This window comes from Lycium barbarum, chromosome 5 (genome assembly GCF_019175385.1).
Source record: "Lycium barbarum isolate Lr01 chromosome 5, ASM1917538v2, whole genome shotgun sequence".
Classification (NCBI taxonomy): domain Eukaryota; kingdom Viridiplantae; phylum Streptophyta; class Magnoliopsida; order Solanales; family Solanaceae; genus Lycium; species Lycium barbarum.
The window spans coordinates 131,612,586-131,635,117 of NC_083341.1; the positions used below are offsets into that span (position 1 = coordinate 131,612,586).

The 22,532-nt window shown below is 33.4% G+C and overlaps 1 protein-coding gene and 1 long non-coding RNA gene across 5 annotated transcripts; both read left to right on the forward strand.

Annotated features, from left to right (window-relative positions):
• The first annotated feature begins 1,535 nt into the window (after positions 1-1,535).
• LOC132641596 (protein WVD2-like 7) lies at positions 1,536-8,723 on the forward strand. Its single transcript, XM_060358638.1, has 11 exons — positions 1,536-1,554; positions 1,867-1,949; positions 3,214-3,604; positions 4,012-4,520; positions 4,889-5,113; positions 5,577-5,638; positions 5,743-5,835; positions 5,918-6,014; positions 6,097-6,168; positions 6,657-6,764; positions 7,991-8,723. The coding sequence occupies exons 2-11, from the start codon at positions 1,908-1,910 to the stop codon at positions 8,459-8,461; spliced, it is 2,070 nt and encodes a 689-aa protein (XP_060214621.1). The 5' UTR covers positions 1,536-1,554; positions 1,867-1,907; the 3' UTR covers positions 8,462-8,723.
• A 2,962-nt stretch (positions 8,724-11,685) lies between these two features.
• On the forward strand, positions 11,686-20,703 carry LOC132641597 (uncharacterized). Of its 4 annotated transcripts, none has more exons than XR_009582903.1 (6): positions 11,686-11,832; positions 12,270-12,322; positions 16,337-16,432; positions 16,516-16,551; positions 17,897-18,002; positions 19,970-20,703. It is a non-coding gene; the product is annotated as an uncharacterized LOC132641597 (long non-coding RNA). The 4 variants fall into 4 exon arrangements; XR_009582904.1 differs by having other exon boundaries at positions 16,346-16,432; XR_009582902.1 differs by lacking the exons at positions 17,897-18,002; positions 19,970-20,703 and having other exon boundaries at positions 16,516-16,756.
• The last annotated feature ends 1,829 nt before the right edge of the window (positions 20,704-22,532 follow it).

Here is a 22,532-nt window from a genome sequence, read left to right on the forward strand (position 1 = left end):
AGATCAAGAAAATCAAGGGTCAGATCAGAACGATTTAGGTGGGGAAGGTTTAAAGTGGGACCCGGGTTACGTGGGCCAGTCAGCAGAAGTAGACAAAAAGGGGAACACAGGCACATGATTACTGGTGCACCATTCAACCATTGGATCATAATTTTTTTGTGATTTGCAGTTGCCTTCCTTCTATTTTTGTAATGTTACATATTTCCTCCCTTTTCTTTATTTTAATAAATTGTACAAACATCTCTTTCCATTTTAATGCATGTGGCAATTTTTGACTTCTAAATTAATGTTAGAACCTCTTAATTAAAACTAAAATACGAAGTTAAAAGTTGAATTATTTTTAATTAGAACATATTAATACCTTATGGCTTATGGTGACATATAACATGAAACAAAAAGGAGATTTAATAGCTTCAATTTTTAGGTTATGGACACGTCTCTTCACCAGTTTTTACGCAAAGAAAATGCTACACCCTCTATCTCAATTTATACGAAGGTTGATCAGTTTGGGGAGTCAAACAACCCTTTGTTTAACTAAGATTTTCTTCAACTCTTTCATAAACTGTGAATTATTAAATATGCAGACTTATAGTACTTTTTATAGTTTTTAAATGTGTAAATTTTAGTGTAAAATACTCAAAGAATCTATGTTTAAAATTGAATGGGAAAAAAAATTATTTGACTCCCCAAACTGGTCAACCTTCGTATAAATTAGGACAAAGGGAGTAATAGAGATGCTTGAATATAATCAAATTTTTGTTTTGTTCCATTCTAATTTAGATCTATTTAATGTAATTTAAAATTCACCAATTATATATTTACGTTTTCATAATTAATAATTGAAAATAAAACACCATTAACCTTCTTAAATATTTGTAAGATTATTCAAAGTTGTTCTAAAGAAATCAAAAATATATTTAAAAAATAAGTTTACAGTAAGGATAAACTAAGAATAGAAGAAGAAGAAATTATTAAAAATAATGAACTAACATAGAGTAGAATAGTCTTCTTTGATCTAACTATTTTACCATAAAACAAGTGAGAAAGGTATTAGCAAATTGTAATGCAAACTAGTTAGGATATGTTTATAATATTGCTAAACTAGAAGGATGTAACTGCAATTCAGTTTGGTTTTAAGATCTAATTAATTATTTAATCCAAAAACTAATTATTTCACATTAAATAAAAATTCATTTAAACAATTTTTCTTACAATTCATATTCACTCCAATTTAACTACCACCCTTAGCAGTCCTTGTCACTCTTTAATCTTCTCTTCTTGAAAGCAAAGTAGTGATTCTTCTATACTCTCACACGTTTTCTTTCACATTTTATCTCTCACTTTTTTATCAGATAGATCTTCCCAAATTTCCTTCTTCCTTAAAAACCTGTAATTTTCTTGCTCTTTATATCTGTAAAAATTTCATTTTTTGGTCCATTTTGATGTTGTTTATGTATGGAATAGTAAAAAGAATTTAGTTTAAAGTGATGGGGTGTTGATTTATTTTTTTTTGCTAGAATTTCAAGATTCTATCAATTTCTTCCTTAAAATCCTGTAATTTTCTTGCACTTTTTATCTGTAAAAATTTCTTGGTCCATTTTGATGATGTTTATTTATGGAATAGTAAAAATAGTTTATTTTTAAGTGATGGGGTGTTGATTATTTGTTTAAGATTTTGTTTTTTTGGGAAATGCAGATTATAAACCTGTAATTTTCTTGCTCTTTTTATCTTTAAAAATTTCATTTTTGGTCCATTTTGATGATTTTTATGTATGGAATAGTAAAAAGAGTCTATTTTTAAGTGATGGGGTGTTGATATATTTTTTTTATTTTTTATGTTTAAGATTTTGTTTTTGGGAAATGCAGATGATATTTATGGAGGTGCTTTAAAAAGGACCAGTTTTCAAATGGCTGGTGATATTGAAGAACCTTTTAGCCTTAATTTTCAGGTAAAGTTTGTGTTTTTTTTAAAAAAAATTAATTCCTTTTGGATCTTTACTCTTTGTTACTGTCATATTCATCTGCATTTATTTGGTTAAATTTCTTTTGTTAAAATGTAACATACAGCTGGATTTGGTAGAGAAATCTTTGTTCTTGTTATTTTAGTCAATTGGGAAGAAAAAAGTTGGAATCTTTATGTTCATTAGTAGATTGATATTGCAGTATCAATTTATCTGTTTTAGGGTGTTCAATATGATTAATTATTATGAATAAAGAAAATGCATATAATCAGTTTTTATAAATTAAATTTTGGACCCTTTTCTTAGCTGTTTGAGGCGGTTACTGAAGTTTTTTTTCTAGTTTCTTTTGTTTGTTTTATTGAATTGAGAATCTTGCTTGTCACTTCCCTTCAATAGTCCTTGCTGCATACATCAATGAGAAAGGAAATGAGCTTTTTCGCGTAATGTCGCAAGATCTCGGTGTCAGTTTGAAAATGTGTTTGTAGCTTCCTTGCAGAGAAGTATTCAAGAATTTGAAGTTTATGGGTTCCTAAAACGACCTCAGATTAATATATAGTAGTAATAATGAGTTCACAATCAACCAGTTATAGGTATTTAGTGGATATTCTAATACATATACAGGGTCTAGGCAAAAGCTACTGGGTTCTTGTGAACCCGCATGTTACTCTCTGGATCCGCCCATGCTTCCTTGTACAATAGTGCTCTTTCTGTCTGAGAGATTGATCGGAAAACATTCTCTCCACTGGTCGTTGGGTTAATATATGTAGTTTTTCTTAGTTATGGATCCATAACACTTCCATGAGATCATATATTAAATGCCGGGTCGCATGCTTGTTCATTGGTTGAGGCTTTATCAAAATGGAATTTTAGTGCAAAAGATTTTGATAGTTTTGTTATCTAATAAAATTGGCCATACAGTCAATCTCTATAGAATAACACAGTTTGTTCCGATATTTTTTGGTTGTTATAGTGAAATGTTGTTATAGAGAACATATGATATAACATAACATGAAAGATCAGTTCCACGGGAAAAATGGTTGTTATAGTGAAATGTTGTTACAGAAGATGACTGTTATAGAGAGGTCTGACTGGCATGTTAGGATAGAGTATATATTACTTGAGACATTAATAATTAAACCATTAGGGGAAAGTGAAGATTTTCCACGAGAACTAAATCTATGAGGCTTTTTTACTTAATATATGATCACTGGGTTCTGATGCGTGATCTTAATCTGCTCACTGAAATTGACAGGCAGACTCGTGGCAATCTGGATCTATCTCATTCGGTAGATTTGAGAATGAAGCTTTATGTTGGGAGAGGAGGTCTTCTTTTACACACAACAGGTATCTTGAAGAGGTCAAGAAATACTCCAAGCCAGGTTCTGTAACTGAAAAGAAAGCATATTTTGAGGAGCGTTTTAGAAGGAGGGCACTTCTAAGCCAGAGCTCATCCGATTGGCAGAACGGAACTGAGTCTCAAGCTAGTGAAATTGATGGCCCTGAGCATACAGGTTATGAAGGGGACTTTGATCATGTTAATGACGTCAGCCTTTCCTCATGCTTTGTTGAAAATAATGATAGATTAGCCAACTCACTGAAGAATGAAAATCAAGCTAGTGAAATTGGTGTCACTGAATGTACAGGTAGGGGTGTCAAATGGGTGGGTTGGCTGGATTTGGGCGGGTTAAATTGGGATGAGTTGACCCTCCAAAGTTACTTTGGCTGAAATGGGCTAAAAAGCGGGTCATAATCCAACCCGTCCAATTCTTACTAAGTTTTAATTTCCTTATTTGTTTTTTTATAATTTTTGAAGTACCTAGTAAAACTATTTTTATCTTTATTATGGTCTATATATAACATATCAAATAGAAAAATGTCTATTTGAAAGTATTTTGATAAGTTTCTATGGATCAACCATACAAATCAGCCCAATTTTTAGATAGCCTGAAATGCATTGGGCTAAAATGGACGATTAATAACTCGCACCCAAACTTGAAGGGGTTGGGCGGGTCAAGTTTTCATGAGCTAATTTTGCCACCCTTATGTACAGGTTATGACGGGGACTTTGAGCATGTTAATGAAGTTGGGCATTCTGCACACTTTGATGAAAATAATGATAGGTTAATCCATTTATCGAAGAACAGAAAGTATCAAGCTATTGAAAATGACGTAAGTGAGAATGTGGGTTACTATGGGGATTTTGAGCGAGTGAATGAGGTTGGTCATTCCGCACGCTTTGAGGAGAGTCTTGATGGATCAAATAATGGAGACATCAAAGTCACAGAATGTGGACCCCAGACTGAACAAGCTACCAACAGTTCCCATGGTCTTCAAAGTGTTTCTGAACATCGGGAAGCTGAAGAAAAATTTCATCTTGATGCTGGAAATTCAACTTTTGATGATAATCCTGTATCTGAGATTGAAGTGAAAGAGAAACTAGAGGGCCAAGATAGCAGTATGGAGTTTTCATCAAACTCTGTTGATCTGTACTCTAATGCTCATACCACCGAGAAAGATGGCAGTGTTAATTCAGAACCTCAACGAAGTTCATCTTCGAAGGTACATCTCTTTTAGCATTTATTACTACTCCATTAATCTTCTATTATTAGAGCAGTTTCCCGCCCTGCTCGCTTACTGTAGTAAGCTACTCCCTCTGTACACTTTTCAGATTTCGTGAACCAATTTTTTTTAATTTTGACATAAAATTTATAAGTTTTCTAAATGTAATATAAGCCACAATTGACAGTTCAAAATATTTAAAAGGCACATGACAAAATTGCGGTCAAAGAAAAATGTTTTGACTCTCGAAATCTGAACGGTGTCACATAAACTAGGACAAAGGGAGTACTATTAATAAGCATGGTAGTCTTATTCTAGAAAAGAAATTTTTTTGCCCCTTTATAGACTATCGGGTGCCTAAAATGCAGGTGAGGACTGCATCTCGATCTAGAGATACGAAATCCAGAATGTTGTCCCAAGTTAATGTTGCTAGTGGCAAGGGGCCTATCTCAAAACAAGCATATACAGACATGCCAAAAAAAACAAATAGAAGGCATAGTGATGTTTCTTTGACACAAAAAGGAGAAAAAACTGGAATAGAAGTTCCTGGCGCTCTCCATTTGCGTCCAACATCCAGAACACCAAAATCAGAGGTAGTTATCAGATTTTATAGCCTGTTTGGCCAAGCTTTCAAAATCTGCTTATTTTGAAAAGGGTTCTTTGTTAAAAGCGATTTTTTGAAAAAGTACAACAGTTGTGCTGGGCTAATCAATTTGAAAAGCACTTTTGTCAATATGAGTAGTACTTTGTGCTTAGCTAATGTTTCAAAAGTGCTTTGGGGGAAAAACTATTTTTTTTAACTTATAGGAAACAGCTTCTGCTACTACTCAAAAGCGCTTTTTTTCCACACACCTCAACTTTCTAAAATAAGCACTTTTGGGCTTTTAGCTTCTCAGATTCTTGGCCAAACAGGCTATTAGGCTTAGTGTTATCTTCAAATTTCAGTGTGGGGTGAACTCGCTATTTCAATGTGTTAGGACTTATTGCTCAACTTCTTATTGGGGTCAGATTGTTCTTCAGTGATTATTCAATTTTTTATCAAATTTATGGTACCAGGTGTCTTGCTTTATACAGGTTTGTTCGGGTTCAAAAGAAAATGTACTTAATCAACAGAAGAGGTATGCTGCTTAATTATGTTTTCCATATTGAAAATTTAGGATATTTTGATTTCCCTGATTCATTCTAATTTTTCCGATCATGTTTATTATTGAATGATGTATAGCACTGAACAACAACGGAGAGCAAGAAAGGTCGTCGCTTCTCGTGCTTCCTGTACAGAGAAAGTTAGCCATAGACTACACCAAAGTGTAAACAGGTATATATCATAGGAACAGTGTGAGCTTTAACTACATATTCTGTTCATCAAATTTTGGCTTATGTATATTATTGTTGTACAGGGATAAGCAGAGTGTAAATTCATGTCAACCAGGCGTGAAACAGAATGGATCTGGTTTCCTTTTCAAAAGCGAAGAGCGGGCCAGGAAAAGGAAAGAGGCAAGGACCAATTTATTGTGTCAACTTGATGAAGTTTAAAAGTGATATAAAACCTAAACAAAGTTTTTGATATTGATTTCAGTTCCTTATGAAGTTAGAGGAGAAAATGCACGCCAAAGAGGAAGAAACACATCTGCTCCAAGCAAGAACCCAGGTAATAAACTCGGACTGATTCTTCTGATTAATGGAAACAGGTCTAAATTAATATGGAGAATCATTAGGCTGCAGTCTTTCGAATGTTAGCTCTGAAAAGCCATGGCATATATTTTGTTAGGTTTGCTTTTCTTTTCCTTTCTTTTTAATTTTATGTTTAGACTTGTATTCCCTCGGTTTCAATGTCTGACTTTCCTTTTTAGCTTCTTTCAAAAAGAATGCCACTTTCTTTATGTTTCTTTATGCGGTAACTTCTTACACCCAACTTTCAAAGGGCATTTGGTACATTACACACATCTTTAGTTTAAGACCACAAGATTCAAAGTCTTCTTTATTTTCTTGAACTCCGTGTCGAGTCAAACGAAGACACTTCAATTTGAATGGAGGTAGTAATATATAAAATATCATTTGCAGGGTTAGATGACAATATTTTTGATCAGCCGCTAGAATTAATTACTGTTTGTTTGATTTACTTTGTGATGTATGTAGGAAAAGAAAGAAGCAGAGATCAAACAGCTACGGAGAAGTCTCAATTTCAAAGCAACTCCCATGCCTGCGTTCTACCGTGAACCTGGTCGGCGATCAGAAAAAATCAAGGTATTAACAAGTCTCAAATAATGAGAATTCAGATCACCAAAACTCAGCTTTCTCAACTGTATTCTTCTGTTATTTCCCTTTTTCCTACTTTTTAATCGTAGGCCAGCTTCACGCACCTCAACTAATTTCATGGTTTCTACTACATACCACCTGCATAGCTACCGGATAATTCTACCCGCCGAGGCATGAAAGGATGGGGAAGAAATCACCTAGTGTTTTTACCTCCTTTGGGATTTGAACTTGACGCTATCATTGTTTTCAACCCACTTCATTGGCGACTAGACCACACCTCACCCTTGGGGTGCTTTTCCTATGTTGAAATTAGGATATTGCATCAAAACCATGCACTTCCTATTCCTGCATGAAAGTAAAACTTGAGAAAATTTGTTTACAAGTTGTTTTACTGGTTTTGGTTGAAGCACTTCTCTGTCATTTTATATGGACTCAAATCCCTTTTCTTGGACAACTGACATTAACTTTCTTAAAATTTAAAACCGAAAAAAAAGAAAAAAGAATAGGGATGTTCTCTCTTGCTATCCTTGATCAAGTGTGATATTGACACTGATGGCTGGAACAGAATATCTTGTACATTGGTCCTTCTATTATGATATCCTTTAGGGCCTATCTCAATGCTATAAGTTATGGGTGATGAATAGCATACTTCCTTGGTGCCCTTTTTAGATTCAATCTCGTTTTATGGGTGATTTTTTGTGTATACTAGACAGGTTTGGTTTGAAGTAAACTAAAAAGGTTTGGTTCAAAGTAAAACTTGCTTATCTGAGTAAGGCTTTTGGATGCCTCAGATGTTGATTTCTGTAATGATATGGTTGGAAACTTTGATCGTCCTTAAACTTTTGACTTTCTAACATCGATCCTCGCAAGACTGAAAGCTGAATGTGAACGCATAGTGAATATTGCTCTTTCATGTTGGGGGGAGTAATTTGAGAAGCCAGCCAAATGGGATGCCAAACTTTTCATTCATGTTATAGCAGTTCGTATTGATCTGAAGGTGGACTAAACCAGTTGATCTCTCTCCTAAATTACATAAATCTTGCGATCCTACTGCTACCGGAAAAAAATGTCTTACTAATTATCTGTCTGGCTATTTACTTATGAGTGTCTGCACTTGTCATCAGTTAAATTCATCCTTATCCTCCTAATCAGTGATTGTTTTTCCCTCCCTCTTCGATAAATCATATAACTTTCTTTTTTGATTATTTTTTCAGGAGTTAGCAAATAAAACTAAATCAAGTAAATCACAAAGCAGGCTTTCATCTCCAGGGGCTAGAGCTACTAGTTCAACAGAGAATACTGTTCCTTGTTCAAGAGCGGAAATTAATAACGGATGTTCCACTAATGAACATCTAAACGTGGCTGATTCGCCACAGGTTTCAGAAGTAACCAATCATGCTTCAGCAGAATTATCAGACAGCAGTGTGCCATCTTCAGCTCCAATAAGCAAAACTTCCCGCCAGACCCCATCGAATAAAGCAGCAACTCCAAAGAGAGTGCAAGAGAAAAGGCAGGTCGTGAATTCTCCGAGGCCGAGAACATCAGATGCGAACAAAAGGAGCAACAGCTTCAAAGCTGAAGAGAAAACAAAGGTAGTTGCGCGAAGAATAGGAAACGATATTAGAAGTATTGATTTGAGCCGTAGTACAAGAGTGGGTCGTTTAGCTGTTGGTGTTGCTTCCTAGACACATCGGCTTCTACGTCTTTTATGACCTGTCATGTCTGCAAGATGGACCAGCAAAGGTAATCGATCATGTATCTGAGACGGTATACTTAGTGTGTAGGTTAATTAGCATTTCTGTTAGATATGCTGTATGTAATTATGTGTAGTTCTGATAGATAAAAATTATGGACCTCTTTAAGCAGAGTTCTTGAAAGACCACGAATGCTGTGCTACTAAAGATTATCACACTTTCAATAAAATGTTAAGTTGCAGTTTAATTTGTAGTCAGTACTTTGCAGTGTTCCTGCTAATGTGGTAAATACTGATTCTCTATTTGACCAAATGTTCCAAAGATTGGTATAGCATTATTATCTTGATAGCAAGTCTTGAGACAATAGCCAGAAGAATATTAAAAGCTATGCTAATTTGATCGATTACGTCAAGTCTGAATAGCATGGGAAGATACTGAACTTTTTTTAAAAAAAATTTGTAGGGATCTCTAAAGTAGGTGTCGGTTGATAAAGAACTACTGGATTGTAATTTTCCGTATGAATACAACGTCCAACATGAAACTTATGATTGGTAATAAAACCCTGATTCGCTTAATAAAATATTGATTCGTCGAGACCAAAGTCGATTTTCATAGATTTCCCGAGATATTTTCTTATGGAATTTTGTGATAGCATCTACAACCACTTCAATTTAAGTGGGCAAGCTGGTGGATATACGTCTATATACATTAGCTTATGGACTCCCCCTAAAAGTACTATAAAATCTGTACTGAACATCCCCACAGCAAAGAAAAACACCTTTAGAATAAAAGGAAATGGCTAATTAGAATTAACGCCAATTCTCTTTATCTTAAAACTATGAATCATATAGTAATAGGACCACCACTGTTGGTGGTATCTCCCATAGACTACTAGTCATTAAAGCACAGCTGGTAATTTCTTCCAATAATTAAAAACATGCACGTAATAAAATACCATTAACTTACTTTATTGCCTAATGAAAACTAAAGAGTCACCATCACGTACAAATCATCAAATCAATTCATGCCACAATTTGAGATAAATATCAATCTGTCAAGTCATTAATGGCCAAACATAGAGGAAGAACGAATATTTTATGAGTTTGTGACCTCTACCAGACGAAATATCACTCTCTTTTGATGACCATATAAATCTCTCAAAGCCTGTTATTTGTGTTTATCTCTTCAATCATTAATACTATCTCTCACCACCCAAAATATTAACACATCAGAAACCAGAAAAAGAAAAAAGAAAATGAATAGACAGAAACAGAAAACAGATGGTTATTATTGTGGTGTGTTTTGCTTTTCTCGTGTTTTTTGCCATCATGTAGTTAGTTTGTCCGCGTATATAATAGTAATATTCGTTTTAATAACGATTTTGTAACTTATATCTATTGTGAAAAAAATAAATATAATCTATCTATCTATATATATATATATAATTGCATGACTTTGGCCCGGTGACGTGACACTCTCTAAAAGCCAATATTACCATTTAAATTTTTTGTCAAATTTTTGCCTTTTCAAATTTTAAATTACCCTTCTTAAAATCCTAATTACCCTAATACAAAGACAACCTTTCACGCCTCAACCCAACAGTTCATACGAACGGGTGTTCTCCTTCCTAGAAGATCATTGTGCTCTTACTGTTAATCACTTTTCCCCTAACTGGTTAGCTTTTTCTCTCTTCAAAAGTTGATTTAATTCTTTCGTTTTCCTATTATCACATTAATTTATTTAGTCTTTCAAGTTTATTGAAAATAATGTTTGTGTTTTTTGGTTCCTCATTAGTTTAGTTGAATTCGAAAGAATTATCAAGAAAAAAAATCCATGAATAAAAAAAGAGTATATGCCTTGCATCAGTTGTACTAATAAACTTTGTTTATACTTTGTAAAATTATATACTGTGAGTGTCATTCCATATTCTTTTAATATATTTTTTTTAACTCTCCTTCTATTTAGTAACATGTTCTTTTAACATGTTAGATATAATTATCATCTCAATTTGTCATATCTATGCTTTGCGATGGATTTTTTTTTTTAATTGAAATTGGCAAAAGAGAGATAGAATCAGTCTAACAGCAAAAATAATGAACAAACTTAATCTGAAGATTTGCTTGAATTTCTCTATATTTATGAGATCAACTTGGCATTCAAATCTATTCTATTAATGTGTAATGTAGGATGGCAATTCTTAGGACCTGTTTGTCATGAGAATTATTCGTTATTTTGCCCAAAGATGAACTATATGTCATATTGAGGGTGTTGACACCTAATTTTTGACCTCCCATAATTTATTTAATTACCCAGAGTCTTTAGATATTAAATGGAGTGAAATATGCATTTTTAGAAGTCAAATGAGTTAACAAAATTATTTAGATAATATTTTACCATTCTTATTTGGTAAAATAATTTCTATAATATTATAAATCATTTGGGAATTAATTTACATATCGTTGCAACAGTTATGGTATTTGATAAATTTATAACAATTACCTTGTTTAATTAATTGTCCAAATTAGCAAGTATTTTATTCTGTTTAAATTCAAGGAATCTGATTGATTAATAAATTGATCAATTTCACCCCTCAATTCTAAATTTTGCATGCTCCAATTTATTGAATTTAATCATAATTAATTAAGTATTTTAATTGTGGTTAAAATTTCATAAATTGTTTGCTATACGGCTAATAGTGGCTACAACCGAAATAATCAATTGTTAGCCTAATTCTGGCCTTAATTGAAATATCCAAATTCATTGGTTTAAGTCAATTAAGGTCATTATTGTAAAATTCACCTTTAATTGTTTAATTAGTTTAATTCCGGCTTTAATTAACATAGCCAATTTTTATGGCTTAGGTCAATTGAAGTCATTGTTGCAAATGTGGCCATAAATTGAAACGGCCTAATCAATTAAGGCCATGATTTCAAATTTTGACTTGTTGCATAATTAGCCGCACCTTTATTTTCGTTAATTGGTTAATTAATCGTGATTTAGTCATGATTAAGGCATAATTAACTAGTTTCTTAAATTAGGGCCATTTCCTTAAAAAGTTGTCCCACATAGACAAACATATACACAGATATACATGTGTATACATGCATATCATGTGTATATGCGTATATTGCCCCTACCCCCTTTTATTTTTGAGTTGAGCCGAGTCCAGCCCACTAAGGCTAGACCCGGCCCAATATTTCATTTAAGGAAGGGGGTAATACCCCTTTCCTCTTCACTTCGTACCAAACAACCCCTAAGAGGAGGGGAGGAATCCCTAACCGTGCTTTTCCAGGCATGTGTGACCGTATGAGGCAAAGCATTAATTGTTTCCCCCGTCTCTCACCAAACACAACCCAAACACGGTACATTTCTCTATTTGTTCTTTATTTTTTGTGCATCAACGGTCAAAACACTGTAATTTCTTAATAGTTTTTGTTGCGTTGTGTTCGAAATCCTCGATTGCCATTGGTTTAAGATGCACCAAGTCTTATTGATATTTTTGGGTTAAATCTGACCTTCTTTGCTTTGTTGTGATCGATCTCAATCATTGATTGTCGTGTGAAGAGATGATTCTCAGAAATCGGGAATTGTCCCACATCAAAATCAAATTAGGGGTTTGGGGTATTTAAAGGACTCCAACTTGCATTGTAACAAAGAGTTTGCAACTTCGAATATATCACAATATTCAAAAAATCTAAAAAAAACCTAGGGTTTCTAGCATTTCGCGTAAAACCTTTAATTTTTTTTTATTTTTTTTTTAAGTTATATTTTTAAAGTTTAATTATTGCTCGAGTTGAAGGAGCATAGGAATTCACCAAGTTCAGCACTCGACCAAGGCTGCGTAACAAAAAGGTAAATTTGCCTCCTTTTTTTTTTGGGGGGGGGGGGGGGGGGGGTTATATGTTAGTTATATGTTCTCATTTGTTATGTATTAACTTGTTGTTTATGTGTGATTCGTGTTTAATATGGTTTAGTATAGGCTTATCTCTTTGTTAATTATATGCTTCTATAATCATTTAGTTAGCTTAGTTAAGTCAAGTTGAGTTATTTAGTTATAAAAAAAGGGGTTATTAGCTCATTTTAGTCTTGTTTAGATAGCATTAGAGATGTAGAAGATTGTTAAATCCTGCCTGGTAATGCTTTATTTGATATGGTATAAACTAGTCATACTTGAACTTGATTAACTCTCTGGTAACATGTAATATTATCCTTCACCTGTCCATTTGAGAGATTATGAATTGATAATTATTTAAATACTTAGTTGTGCCCTGAAGCTTAGTAGTATTAGACTGTTAGTCCTATTCTTGTCTTTCTAAATTTGCCTAGGTCTGTTGAGTTATATGACTTTGCTATCTGTTAATGTTGAATACATAGCATTCCTTTGTAAGTTGGGGAATCACCTATGGCCAAATCTCTGTGTTCTTTTAATACTTATGTCTTAGAAAGAAAGTGTACCCCTTATTGCTTCAAAGTTGCACATGTTTCTACTCAAGTACACTGTAAAGATTCTAGTTTCCTCTACTAAGTCTTGGTTTGGTATTGTTTGATGTTGTTTGGTATACTAAGTCACAGTAAAATACTCAGACTGCCCTATAATACACTTTTGAAACTAAAACTACCTAAAAATTGGAAATGATGTCCTGCGTGCTTAAGTAAAAGGAGATTAAATATATGTGTCCCTTTGCTGAACTGAATCTTTTTGTTTGAAAACTATTTGTTGACAACTACCCTAACTATGCAATATTTGAAATCTGTTATGAACTAAGAGGTTAGGATCAGATGAAGTTGGAAAAGGGTTAAATATGCTAATAAGGATCCAGTTTGTTGGGAATAACTTAGTAATTGCTTTATTTGGTCTCTATGTGTTGGTTTCTTTGTGAATCAGAGGTCTGAATCTGTATTGTGGTGCTATGTGTTGGGTCTGTGACTTCTTTAAGTGTTGAAAGGTGTAAGTAAGGAGGACGACACTTGAAACGTGGACAACTATGAGTGTGACTTACCTAGGACTTAGAAGAAGTATAGAGGACCTTGGAGTTTCTAGCTAACTCAGTCCCCATGTCTATCTTCTGAGTTGATGGGGTTCCCTCATGGAAATCCACATTCCATGGGACCCTTCCAAAAGTTTAAAGCAATTAAAAGAGGTGTTGAGTTGTTCTTTGAAGGTTCAAACTGATTTTGCAGCACTTCATCAAACTGATATTGCAGCACTTCCTCTCTCTGGGTGTATGTTTTTTAATCATGTGAGCTTCTAGTTTTTATGGTATTGGGGTCTGTTTCCTTTGTGCATTTTTCCTTGTGAATAGGCATTCAAATAACTTCAAAAATGTCTTGAAATCTTGTGTGTTCCTGTGTTGTGCCATTGCCTAAAATAAGTTGGTTTTCTTCATCATGATATACTGGAATATACCCATGTATACCTCGTATATTCAAACTTTGCATATGCTGCATATGTAGAAGTTTGGTATATCAGGTATATCATAGGTATATCACCTATGAGAAATGTCGTAACTGTCAAAAGCTCTACATGTTAAATTGATCTATTGATGAGTTTAGTCCTTGTGCCTTATTGGGTCTAATTTTCATTAGAATTTGTTTGGGGCGAGTTTGCCTTTCATGGCATATTTTGATTTGTGATTTGGGCCAGTTTGTAGACTTTGAATAAATTGCCTGGGTCAAGACTATGCTTACATTATTGAAATTGGGCCTAAGACTTATCTTCTATTTTCTTTTGTTTTGCACTACTTTCTTATTAGTTGTTTGTCAGTATAATTAAATCACTTAAATATGGATTATAAGTACTTTGATATAACACATAGGCCTTAGACACAAGCTAATTCTTTTCTTTTTGTGCTCCATGTGATTCAACCTCGGGCCACTTGGGCCATCTCTTGCATTAAGTTCTGGCCCAACATCATTTTTTTAATTGAGTCCATGGAAAGCAAATAAGGGAAGAAAATATATTGAAGGCCCAACTATGGGTGAAAATGGTCATTGGTGGGCTTTGGTAGTCCCACCAAATAAAATTCTCGTTCCTCTATCTCCCTTTATTTATATGTATATTTGTGTTGTATATGTATTGTATATGTAAACAAATCTGTAGTATATTGAAATCCACGTGGATGTAGAACTTAGGAAAAACATTTAGTATCTTAGGAAAGTCGCCAAACTGTTTTCAAAAGGTCAAATAGTGATCAACTTTGCATGAAAATGGAACTTAACCCGATTTTGGCTAATTGTAAAACTGGTTCAGTGTTTCAAATAAAGGGCAAAGCAATTTCAAAAATAAAGATTGAGAAGTAAAATGGTTCGGGCTTGCAGCCCCTTTGTAGAATTCAGTAGTACAATAACAAGTATTTGCACTGTTTTGGGCCTTACGCCCACTACTAAAAATAACTGTTTTATTGAAGCAAAAAATGGGATTTCAAGGGTTAGCCTAAATATTGTTTAGATGGTAGAACTTGTTTTGATAGCAAACACTTTAAACACTGTGAAAATCAGATGATTTGGGAAGTTAAGAACTGGGTTCTGTTTAAAAATGGAAATGGATCTCTTTTGAACTTTAAAGGATTTTGAGATTAGTGGACCAAAAGCCCACCGAACTGGAGAATTGAAAAAGAACGAGCATTTTGGGCCTAGAAGCCCAATGTTGAATCTGGACTAAAAACGAGATAGTTTTTTGGGCCAAGTTTGAGATGAGATGGACTTTGGACTAGACTACGAGTTGACTTGATATGAGCTTCAAGTAAGTAAAATTGGGACTTAATGAAATTTGCCTTTTCTTCATACATATGTATCAAAATAGGAGATATACTCCATAATTTCCCTTATATATATATATATAGGAGAATACTCCATATTTTTATATAAAAAATAAAAACCCGTAAGAACTAAACTCATCTTATTAAGATCAGAATAGTAGTGACTCTATTTGGGAGAAATCCCGGGTGTGTCCTAGTCTGGCAATAAAGTGAGTTGAACACTTACGCGGATTTTAAGTCCAAACACCCTTTTTTAAAGAATTCTTTTTGCCAAAATTTTCTTGAGTTAATGATATGAATGAAATGACACTTTGCGGGATTTTAAACAATATTTAAGCAAGTAATTACAAAATCACACATTGAAGCTCGTACGTCAATCGTATTCTACGGATCTTTAATACTAAGGTGCGTAAAACCTTCCCTAGGGGATCACCAGAACCCTTATCTCGAATTTTGGTCCAATAAGACTTTTTCTCTCGCTTGAAAAAAAAAAATTTAAACCCCATTTTTCCTAATTTCCCTTATTAAATTAGGTGGCGACTCTAAAAAAAATACTAAATCCAATTAGAGCAACTACAACCTTGTAGTAGTTTTTATGTGCCCACGTAAAAGTGAACCATAACAGCCTGTTCCTGTAAAATTTGTAAAGTCGATAGTATATACATTAGCCAACTCCTTTTTGTCTTCTTATTTTGTAGCATTCTAAGATACAATTATGTGAATGGCTTAAATGCTAAGTACTATATGTTTTCTAAAATCATGAATTATGTCTATGTTTTGATCATAATAACTTAAAAGTTTAGACTTGCATTCCAAAATTAGGGCGATAAAGAATCTTCACTACTTCGATTACGTAGCAATAAAGTCTGTATCTTTTGTTTTTTTATTTCCAATTACGTCGCAATAAAGTTTGTATCTTTTCATTATTTTGTCGTCCATTTGGTGAGGTTTGATTAATCCTGAATGTGTTCACTTAATGAGTTTTTCGTCTAATGTTTTTATGCATTGATGATGACACCAAAATATTTATTTTGTTGTTTTCTTGTATATGTTTGCTCGATAAGTACTTTGCTCTGTACCTTCAATTATTGTTGAGGTATTGTTAAAGTGTTTCTAGGGAAAAGTTGAACGTTCGAACTTCCATTAACTGGCTTCTTCAACAATATCAGGGAGGAAGTTTATCATCCTTGCGAAATATCTGAAGGTACAAGTTCTTCATCTTTTGGTTGGTGCTTTATTTCATGTATATCTATATTAAATCTTTTCTTTTTTCCCTTTTTATATCAGGTTTTGGCAGCGTATGAGTCCAAGTATGAGAATTTGGTGAAACTTTTTTCGTTGTCTTTTTTTTACTTTCGATTTTGCTTTCACAATATTTTTCGTAAGAGTGAAATTATGATTTGGGAGAATAACTTGATTACAGGAAGATCGAATTGATAATTATCTGCTCCATATGTTGCTTGATTTGAGTCATTATAGTTTTGATAGTTTAGCAAGAGTCTATTAATAGCAATTTTCGAAGTCTTGATTCTTTGTCCGCTGCACTTCAATGGTTGGCTAAAATAGTGCACTAGTATCTTCTTGGAAGCAACTATTTTTTATTTTAGATTTTCTTCAGCTTGTGAAAAAAAAATGAAACTTTTATATATTGTCGTCTTTGTATATTTTGGTTTATTTACTCTGCTGGTATGTTGTTGTTGACTATTGAAAGTAAGAAATAACCCCAGTTAAGAACTTATTCTCTTTCCCTTTCCTCTTTCACACTAAAAATCTAAATAGTAACTAATTGTAGTAAACTAGGGTGAACAGAGATTATAAAAAAAGTAATGAAGTGGGGGAGGAGAGACGGGGTTTAGGATTCTTAATTAGGATTTTTATTTATCTTTTTCATAATTTTTTGGGTTTTCTCCTATTCTTCCATTTATTCAATGTTATTATTATAATAACCCAAAAGTTGTAAGAAAAATGGTCACCTTTTTACACAAGTGCAACACAAGGTTCTAACGTATATGGAACAAGTGTTTCAACAAGGTTTGATGAAACCGTTGTTTCTGACAATATTACAGCATATTTTACGCACAATACCAACTGTCTTAATTTCTCTATATTTTCACAGTTTTAACTACGTATTATCTAGCGAAATATGGCTTTTTGGAAATATCATGAACAAGTGACAGATTTTATTGCCTCTACGTTGGGTATCAAGATAAGACAAGTGACAAGTGAGGGATGGCTCAGTGGTTAAGCACCTCCACCCACGACCGGTAGGTCCTGGGTTCGAGTCACACTGGAGGGGAAGTGTGGAAACACTATAAATCCTCCTAAAATGGGAGGGGAAAAAAAAAAAAAAAAAGATAAGACAAGTGTGAGTAAAATCTTGGAATGATAATGTTTGATTCGTTAATCTGTGCATCATCACAAGCCTGTACTCTAATTAATTTGTTTGTTCTATTCATATTCCTACTGTTAGATATGGACTGCTGAAGTCTAGCATTTTAACCACTTGAAATAGTAAGTGAAATGTTAAGTGTTGAATTAAAGCACAATACTTGAGACAGGGATAAAGGTTCAATAATTTTCCAATCAATTCTCCAGTCTACTGTTGATTTTCCTGAAACCAGTTTTCATCTACTTCTATAGGATAGTCTCTGAAAATGACTTGATGCAGGTTACAAATGAATTTTGCGGTAATGATGATCATTCATTAAGAACTAGAAAGGATGATTTTGCTGCTTACGAAAGTTTTTTGCCGCTTCAATATTGTAGATTTACAGGTAAAGCAGTGTACGTTTAAGTTACTTCAAACAAGTTTGTTTTAACCATGTGAGATTAGTTGATGATCTTAGTAGATAATTTTACATGTACTTTAATGTCACATTTCATCTTTGATTGGTTGTTGACAAACTATTTTCCTGTAGTATGAAATGTTAGTATTTCAAGTGCATGTCTTTAGTCTTTTTAAGATTGAGAAGATGGTGGCATTTACTTATGTGATTTTTCCTTTTTTTCCCTTTGCTGTTACATGTGAATTCAGGTGTTGATTTGCATAAGCAGAATAGGAATTTATTCCTAGCTCTGCCTCAGTAACATTAACCAGGACACTTCTACAATTAGCGGTTTCCCAATAAAGCTGAATGTAGCAAAGAGGACACATAATTTGTGTTCTCCTAATAAATGAACTTGATCTCCTGCTCAACGAAAAGTAGAAATTTATACTGTGATGGTTGCCTAATTAAATGAAGTTCAACCATAGAAGTGAAGACCTCACAACCTATACGCAAGCATTAAGAATGTTATAAAAATAAGTTGGGAACTGAAAAAGACTTAGAGCCCGTTTGGATTGGCTTATAAGTTGTTTTCAGTTTTTTTGAGTGTTTGGCTGGTCAGCTTAAAGTCATTTTGTGCTTAAAATAAGCTCAAAAAAATAATTAGGCCAATTTGACTTAGCTTATCTAAAGCAGATTATAAGCTGTCTTATAAGCCAAAAAAAATAAGTTAGCTTATAAGCTATTTGCAGCTTATAGGCATAAGCCCATCCAATCAGGCTCTAATATTTTAACAATGGACATGCGTGACAGTTGCATCAGAAACAAAAGTGCAGTAAAAGGCCAAATATGTAGGCGTAAAATCTCCACTACTACTTTGCTTCAAGATTCTTAGAATTCAAAACTCAAAAAGGAAAATGAAGGTGAAGTAGAAGAGTTGTAGCAAAGATTTGTGTACTTGAAAAAGAATGACGTTGTAGAAGCAAGAAACAAGGAAGCATGTTGATCTAACAAAGCAAACAAGGTTTGAACATAATGAACTACAAAGATGTTTTAGCTTCTTTCCAAAATAAGATAAGCTCTTCATGGTTGCCTAATTCCCAGTCCCCTTCTTTTGGGTGATTCTGTTCCTTAATTATGTTGTGCCTGTAAATTTTTCTCTTTTTTCACATGGATGCCACCGTTTAGCTGAAATGGTAATAGTATGTTAGTAACCCTATCAAACTTCAAGTAAGATACTAGGACTAGAATGATTTAGGAATTCCAGTTTAACTGCAGGATTTGAATCATGTCTGAATTTGTAAATTTGGCGGAAGGCTCAAAATTCTGAACATTAAATGAGAATAGGTTGAGTATTTGAGTCCTGAAAGGTAATGAGTGCTTGGGTTTTGAAATGTAACTTGATGTACCTTTGGAGGATTATGCTTTATGGTGTCACATATAGGCAGTTAGCCTGGTCATATTATATATTTCTTTATTTTTTTCTTCTCCAAGGCAGTATTGTATTTTTCATTGTGCATGGTAATTTATTTCATTAAGAACTACTACATATGATTTGCAAAGCATATAACCGAACGTCACACGATTTCTCTTCTATTACTTGAATTGTAAAGTTGGATTTATTAGCAAAAGGTTCTGCCATAATTTTTTTTTACCCAAATGATAGTTCTAAATTTCACTCAAGAAGGATTTTCCATCGCTCTGACCAATTATTAAGAAAAGTCTAAATGGCTCGATTGTTACTAGACCTCTCCTATTCTTATTAATACAGAAACAAGATTTTTTAAGATTTTCAGTTGCTAGACTTATAAATATCTCAAATTTTCACTATTTTTAATATATACTCGATTTTTTTTTTAAAGTAGGCTTAATGAGCTCTGATGGAAGTAAATTATTCATGTAATTTTATACATAAAAAATAAGTTTTAAAATAAAATATGAATAATTATATCTTATTCTCTCATATTTTCTGACAGAATTTTACAGGAAGAAGAGTATTGCAGAAGAATAGAGAAGAAACGAATTGTCAAAGAAGTAAGCAAAGAATTCAATAGGTGCAACCACGAATTCATAAGTTATAACCGTGGAGTTTTACATGTGGGAATTAGAAAAGTCAACATTAGGAGAAGTTGTGAAATTCACGGGTGTCACCGCTTCATACTCACACTCGTCAGGTGTTGAAATCCACGGGTGTCACCTCTTCATACTCACACTCGTCAAGTGTTGAAATCCACGGGTGTCACCGCTTCATACTCACAGCCGTCAAGTGTTGAAATCCACTGGTGTTACCGCTTCATACTCACAGCCATCAAGTGTTGAAATTCACGGGTGTTGCCGCTTCATACTCACACCCGTCAATTGTGGGCATCAAAAAAAGAATTGCAAAATTCATGGGTGCGACTACCGTTGTCATACTCTCACCCATCAAGTAAGATCACGGATGTGAGCACTACTTCAAAGAATGCATTCGCAGGGAGAGACTACATTCTCTAATAAATCGAAGCATCACTTTGCTTACAAAGGATATAATATAATCCAATCTTGAGAAAGACATAAGAAATAGTCTTTGCTCTATTTCTCTTCTTTTTATATTTGTAGAAGTAGTATTTTATTTTAAATTTCTTTCTTACATACTCCTTAATAGAGTAGTTTCTTTTTGTTGGATAGTTGAAGAAGCTTGGTATGATGCTATAATATTATTTTTACTTTAATTTTTTCATGTCTTAATATTCAAATCTTTGATCTTGCTTCTTTTAGTCCTAATTCTCACGGAGGGATTAATTCAAACTAGTTTATCGATTCAAAAATCTCAATATTATTTCTTTTAGTCCTAATTCTCACGGAGGGATTAATTCAAATAATTTTGTTGGTTTAAATTTTTTATCTTATTTCCTTCGGTTCTAATTCTCACGGAGGGATTGACTCAAATAAGTTTAATGATTTGAGGAGTCTCTAGCTTATTTCTTTCAGTTTTAATTCTCGCGGCTGGACTGACTCAAATGAGTTTAGTGATTTTAAGGGTTAATCGCAAGAGGTCTTGACCCAATCGCAAGAGGTCTTCTCTATTCTTCTGCAATACTCTTCTTCCTGTAAAATTCTATCAGAAAATAGGAGATAATAAGATATAATTATTCATGTTTTATTTTAAAATTTATTTTTTTATGTATAAAATTACATGAATAATTTATACCCATCAAGCTCAATCATCACCGCGTGAAGCGCGGCTAAATTACCTAGTTTAATATATTTGAGAAGGTTACTTAGTCTTATTTGTTGTAACTAAACAAAACACAAATAAACCAAAGGAAAAAGAGGAAAAGAAAACAGCAAAAAAGTGGCGTCACCAGAGAATTTAAAGGGGAAATGATGCAACTGGCATGAATTTTTGGGAAAGTTGGTTGTCGTGATAAAAAGATGATGGGAAAGGCGAAGCTACTTGTTCAAAAGACAGATCAAAATTAGGTGGTGTCTGTGATCTTGTAGAAACTTATATTTACCTACTATTAAGAATTCGGTGAAATCGATGAGAAGTCTTCGCTTAAAAATTTTAAATTCGAGCTTTAATAAAATTAAATTTTTTTATGGGAAGCTTTCTTCTTTTTAATAGACTAAATGCGACGCAAATTTGAATATGTCGTATTAATGAACAATCTATACTGGGATAATAATAGTCTAAGAAAATGATAAGTCTATATCGACCTTATTAGTTGAAGCCGAGAAGGGTCCAAATGCCAATTGTATGTGTACGTGTCCAGAATCTTCCTTTCTAAAAATGCAAAATCATCATGCGGAATCTAATTACCAAAGGTAAACGCCAAGACTCTTGAAAACATAAGTTTGTTTCTCGTGGTTTTGGGAATCGATTAATTTGAGAAGTTAGAGATAAAACATTTCTTTATAAAAAGTGATTTTATTCTCAAAGCTCAAACTCAAAAAGTCTTATTCAAGATAAAGAGATAATTATCACCCTATGACAACCTTTAATGTGGTTTGAAAACACCAACATCCATCCATCCACATATCTCTTTCATCCCGTGTTTATCACCAAATATAATTTTCATTGTCTTCTGCAAAATAAAATAAAAACTGACAAGAACTCCTCTGTCCATTTAAAATGAATACACCGAGAAAAAATTGAACATGAATTAGACATTAAAATCGTACAACAACTTTAACACAATCTAATCAACATGACTCTACGAAGTACAACAAAATTCGCTTATAGAACTTAGTGAAAGATCAAGTGGTGATCAAAAACAGAGAAACTCCTCTGTACAATTTTTAAACAATCTAATTTAACATGTTCTAAGTTACATCAAAATCCATTTCATAGATAAAACTAGTGATCAAAAGACATAAATGAAAATATCAGAGGCAATAGTGGTCATCATCATCATCTTCATGGTTCTTGATTCTTGAAGAAATAAATAAATGACCATATAGAAGAATCCAATTACCAAATGTAAAGCCAGGACTTTTGAAAATACATGTTTTTTCATCTCACACGTGGTTTTTGATAGCATTTGTTTTAAGGCTCGA